The sequence below is a fragment of the Bicyclus anynana genome, chromosome 11, assembly GCF_947172395.1.
Source record: "Bicyclus anynana chromosome 11, ilBicAnyn1.1, whole genome shotgun sequence".
Classification (NCBI taxonomy): Eukaryota; Metazoa; Arthropoda; class Insecta; order Lepidoptera; family Nymphalidae; genus Bicyclus; species Bicyclus anynana.
The window spans coordinates 15,433,339-15,439,349 of NC_069093.1; the positions used below are offsets into that span (position 1 = coordinate 15,433,339).

General features: G+C 37.6%; 1 protein-coding gene across 1 annotated transcript; it reads left to right on the forward strand.

Moving 5' to 3' along the window:
• Positions 1-237: 237 nt before the first annotated feature.
• Positions 238-5,119, forward strand: LOC112043765 (uncharacterized). Its single transcript, XM_052884446.1, has 4 exons — positions 238-265; positions 2,834-3,131; positions 4,363-4,427; positions 4,886-5,119. Exons 1-4 carry the CDS (start codon positions 238-240, stop codon positions 4,945-4,947), a joined length of 453 nt encoding a protein of 150 aa, XP_052740406.1. The 3' UTR covers positions 4,948-5,119.
• Positions 5,120-6,011: the final 892 nt, after the last annotated feature.

Below are 6,011 nucleotides of genomic sequence, written 5' to 3' on the forward strand. Positions count from 1 at the left end.
AGGACCATCGACGCTCGAGAGTTGTAAAATCCCGAACTAAATAAATGTACAGGTTTTAAACCTCACGAGTTGGCCATAAACCGAATAGAAAATCCAATTTATGATTTACCAATTTTCTGAGCGAAAGATAAATGTCGGGCCGAACTCGTAAAAACGCGATAAAACAAATGAAATTCAATCGCCTACCTTTTTTAATGGCGCCCACTGGCATCTATGCTGTCAATGGAAACTTCAAATATGGCGTGGACAGTTATTGCTGTTTTAGGTACGTGAAATTAATCTACTAAATTCTAATCCTAACTCAGATTCAAATTAGAATCTTACGTACTAATAATGAGTCAGTCCGCCTTTACCAGCATTTTTAAGTGATTTAAGAGTCAAGACAAAATTACTTATAATTTTATTTCAAAGTTAGAAAAAACTTTTGTACTTTATAATTTTCGAGAAGCCGGTGTTAGTTAGGTCAGAATAACTATAGTACAACTTAGATGAAAATTTATTCTTGGAAGTTTTTTGGTCTTTTAGATATTAAGTTTAGTCCCTATTCTATTTTCGGGGTGCTTGCTGCTAAATGCAAATATATCAAAGATTTGCGAGATTGCATTTAAAATAGCGTGATAACCATTTTTATTAGTAAATCTATAAGAGGTTTTCGGTTATTCTCTTATTGGTTAGAGTACGACTTTTGTCTAAAAATAATTCCCACTGGTTTAATAGAAACAAATCATAATCTATAGATAATAAAAATATATAATTTATTTAGTAAAATCTAATCACCAATAAATTAATTATTTTTTTATTAATTTACTATTTTGATGAATTTAAATTATGACTCGCCCTACAGGTAAATTATTCCTTGTTCAAAATATGTCAAGGTTGTTGAAATAGAGACGAGAAAATATAAAAGAATTTCGAGTTTCCAAGAGAATCCCTTTGTGTAATAAAAGATAACGTTATCTATCTTTGACAAAGTTTTAATAGTACTGTAAAAGTTAACTTTAATATTAAACCAAGGCGGGTTAAGTAAGCAAGCTTCGACGGGGAAAATAATATGAAACAAAAGAAGGAATTTAATAAATAAGATTCTTCCAAAGATAGTAGTGAGTTTTTGGAAAATAGAACATTAATCATAGTTTTTGGCTTAGTTATTAGTAGTATCTATAGTAATAGGTAGGAATATTAAATTATACAAGGTTGGGCCGTTGTATAATTTCATATTTTCTAAATTGGCTCAAGTGTAATTCGGTGCTAGGTTTTGGTCGTGGCTAGTTTCCAACAAATAACTAAATGATTAAGCGTTCCGGTACGACGTTGCGTGAAATAAACTACCGCGTTATCGCGTTACCATCTTTTGTCGCTTATCATCAGATGAAACCACAGTCAAGGGTTAAAACTAATAAATAATACATATAACCCGTTAGTTCCGTTCAAGACGAGAACTCTTACGCTTTAGGAAAGAGGACACAAGGCGACACACTCTATTAAGAGTATGTGTTCCTGGTATGTCTTATGAAGAGTTACTCTATGGTTATTTACAGGTGATGGTTATTTGGTATATTTACAGGCGGTGGTTTTACCATCAAGTAGGCCTTCAGCTTAGTTTATGGTTGGTGGTTGGTTAGTTATAACTATAAATATATTGGTTAGTATATGGTCATAATATTTCATTTTAAAATCCTCATGATGAGCCCTTTAATTTGATACCCATATTACAGTATTCGAAATAAATAAATTCACCTCAAGTCTATAGCGCCGATTGTAAGACACAGTCGTTGTAGGCGAATCGAACAATATCTTAATTACGTAAATCCGGTAAACAGTTTGGAAGATATGATATAATAAAGAATATTGCATACATACATACGTACAAGATACGCGCAAGAAAACATAACCTGCCGGGTAAATATATATTAACCCTCATTCGCACGAGAGTTTTTTCAACGGATATTAAAAAAAGCGTTTGAATACAACTGCATTCTCAAGTATATGTTCACACGACAGCGACACAATGCTTTCGATCAGTGTTGCATTTTCAATTTCGGGCGTTGGAAATAGACCTTCATTTAACTTCATAATATGTTTGAACGCATTTTCAACATGCGTTAAAAAAACTCACGTGCGAATGAGGGCTTTCGCTAGAAAAACAAAACCTTCCTGAAGCTTGGATAAAAAAGGTCTCTCTTTGTAATGTTAATCATAAATTTTCTGTATTATTTTACTAACCGCAAAATTCTTTGTACCTACTCGTAAATATTTTGATTATTGCGAATTGTTTAGAGGGAAAATATTTTGATAGTCGAATATTTTTTTCACAGAAGTTCACGTTATGGGGAAAAGTTCTGTTGTATTTTGTTTTTATTGGAATATTTTCAAACAGAAATAACAAACTCTTGTTTATGATAAAAAAAATATTTATCGTTAGGTATGGTAAATTCGTTAACGTGTTTGACCCTTGTACCTGTTCCCTCTCTCATAATGGAACTAAATGAACTGAATTTAATAATAAGATAAGTTTAGCAACACAAGTCATCATCATATCAGCCGATGGACGTCCACTGCAGGACATAGGCCTTTTGTAGGGACTTCCAAACATCACGATACTGAGCCACCTGCATCCAGCGGATCCCTGCGACTCGCTTGATGTCGTCAGTCCACCTGGTGGGGGGTCGGCCAACACTGCGCTTACTAGTGCGGGGTCGCCATTCCAGCACTTTGGGACCCCAACGTCCATCGGGTCTTCGAACTATGTGTCCCGCCGAACACAAGTATTACAGTTAAAATCAATCATGAAAAAAGTTTTAAGAAGTACTACAAATACATATTATTTTCACAGCCATATTCCTGGTTGAAACACAATCGTACCAGCCGTTTAAAGTATTCGAAATAAGAAAAGCCAAAAACTACGACCAGAACATCGACGACCAATACTACGACACGGACTTCGCCCGAATCCAGTCAGCCATCCATCGAGAGAAGGACGACAGAAGACTTCAGAAGTTAGCAGAAGACATTGTTAAGCGATTGCTCTCGTTACCACGGAGAGAGAAGTATGGTGGTGACAGTGACACAAGATCTGTAGATGATACTAGAAATGTGATTGTTATACCTAGCCAAGATACCGCTTATCAAACGTAAGTTAATAATCGTTCGTTCGTTATCAACCCATATATGCCTCACTGCTGAACTCGAGTCTCCTCTCAGAATGAGAGGGGTTAGGCCAATAGTCCACCATGCACCAATGCGGATTGGCAGATTTCAAATACGCAGAGAATTAAGAAAATTCTCTAATATGCAAGTTTCTTCACGATGTTTTCCTTCACCATTTGAGACATATGATATTTAATTTCTTAAAATACATACCACTGATAAGTTAGAGGTGCATGTCCCGGACCGGTTTTGAACCCACACCCTCCGAAATCGGAGGCAGAGGTCATATCCACTGGGTTATTAAGTTAATAATATCCAATATTCAATGATGTTAACCCATTGATATCCGTATTACACATACAACCCAGGCTAACCTTTTACTCCGCAACTAACAACTTTAGTCACTAGCGCCACTTTCAGGCTTACTTTTTAAATTGTAAATCGATTGGGAGAGAACATACGTCCGGATGTTATACCTGGAACGCTATTGGGAAGCAGGTAACACGACGTCCGGTCATAACTTTGTAATTTGGGGGATAAATGGTTTTTTTAGACGGAACAAACAGAAGGCCTGCCAGATAACCGCCCAACACAGATGTAATTTTTTTTTAATTGACTAATATGCCATTCATGATTATCAAATTATATTACAATGAAACTAGACATCTTTAAAAATATAATTAAGGTTCTTAAATTTTTACATTAACAGTCTCTGTACAAAGAAAATACCTAAGTGGTGTATCTTTACTTTGGTTTGTACTTTTAAGGACAAACTGATGTTTTTTTTTTATTATTATTTACAAGTTACAAGTTAGCCCTTGACTACAATCTCACCTGATGGTAAGTGATGATGCAGTCTAAGATGTAAGCGGGCTAACTTGTTAGGAGGAGGATGAAAATCCACACCCCTTTCGGTTTCTACACGGCATCGTACGCTAAATCGCTTGGCGGTACGTCTTTGCCGGTAGGGTGGTAACTAGCCACGGCCGAAGCCTCCCACCAGCCAGACCTGGACAAATTAAGAAAATTTCAATCTGCTCAGCCGGGGATCGAACCCAGGACCTCAGGTGTAAATCCACCGCGCATACCACTGCGCCACGGAGGCCGTCTGTGTGAGTGTGTCTCCTCCTTTTAAACTTTGCCTAACAGTAGTAATCAATAATCTCATTCAAGAAATTCCAGGATAGAAAAGTAATGTATTTTATTAATTTACAGAAGACCCGCTGAAGAAAACATCATACAGAAGTTAATTCAATCTGCCCTCAGAAGCGGCGACAATGGTAATCCTCATTAACCTTTCTTAACTAAACTAAGTGTTCATTTACACGAGCAGCAACAGATACCGACGACTGCCGTTAACTGCCGCCGAGACGTCAGCACCTGACGCCAATGCTCCTGGTTCGTGGGATGATCTATAAATTATTATATGTGGCTTCATGATTATCGATTATTATAATGTTCTCCAACAAAATTATTCGTTTTCATTTCAATTGAACCTGCTACAGTTATATTATAAGGGCGAAAATTTGTGTCTTTATAAGTGTGTGAGTATGTTTGTTCTTCTTTTACTTTGCGGCTACTGAAGCGATTTGACTGAACTTTGGAATGAAAATAGATTTTACTCTTCATTAACTCATAGGCCCGCGGGATTTATGAAAAAACTAAATTCCACGAGGACGAATTCGCGGGCGTTCGCTAGTCATTTATATATTTAACAATGTATTGTTTCATTTCACAGACGCTGAGGACAGGACAGCTGCACCAATGCATCGGGTCAAATATGATACTAATGACTATTAAGGCTACGAATATATGAACCAAATCCATTAATACACTTTGATATTGCAATTTTTAAATGATATCAGCCAATATTTTTCTTTGGCATGTAACTAAGCAACAAGTCTATTGAGTGACTAAAGGAGAGATGACATAAAGTGCGAATTCAGACTCTTACTCATGCTATAGCTTGACAACTTTATTTGTAACACTTCCGATGGTCCGCGCGGGCCGGGGAGCGTGTAGCGATGAATGAAAGACCCATGACTTTGAGGCCTTTTGTAGGGATTTCCAAACATCACGATAATGAGCCATCTGCATCCAGCGAATACCTGCGACTCGCTTGATGTCGTCAGTCCACCTGGTGCGGGATCGACCAACACTACGCTTTTTAGTGCGGGGTCGCCATTCTAGCACCATGGGACCCCACCGGCCATCGGCTCTTCGAACTATGTACCCCGCCCATTGCCACTTCAGCTTCGCGACAGGTCGAGCTATGTCGGTGACTTTAGTTCTTCTGTGGATCTCCTCATTTCTGATTCGATCACGCAAAGACACTCCTAGCATAGCACGTCCCATCGCCCGCTGTGTGACTCTGAGTTTTCTTATGAGGCCCATAGTTAGCGACCAAGACTTGGTCGCTTTGTTTAGTAATACTAATAATTATTTGCACAAGTAAGTGAAATAAAAGCACATAAAAATAGAGACATAGATTCAATACAAGCCACAAACATAAGTTTTTAAGGCAGGATTAGTCTCAGAAAAGACACGTATTCTCGGGATTCAATATGAAAGCAATATTCGCCAATACGCGGCTCTGACTAAAGCCAGGTAACAAATAGTGGGCGAAACCGGGATCACTGCCCTGCTTATTCAATTAGTAGACTGACATTTTCTATTTATTATTAGGCCTTTTTCTATGTAAGCCCGTATGTATTTATATTAATTATTATATTTGACGTAAAATTTAAGGTAAAATTTGAGTTGCCAAGTAGGTTACCCACCTAATATTAAGAGCCGTGATAGCCCAGTGGATATGACCTCTGCCTCCGATTCCAGAGGAAGTGTTCGAATCCGGTCCGGGGCAT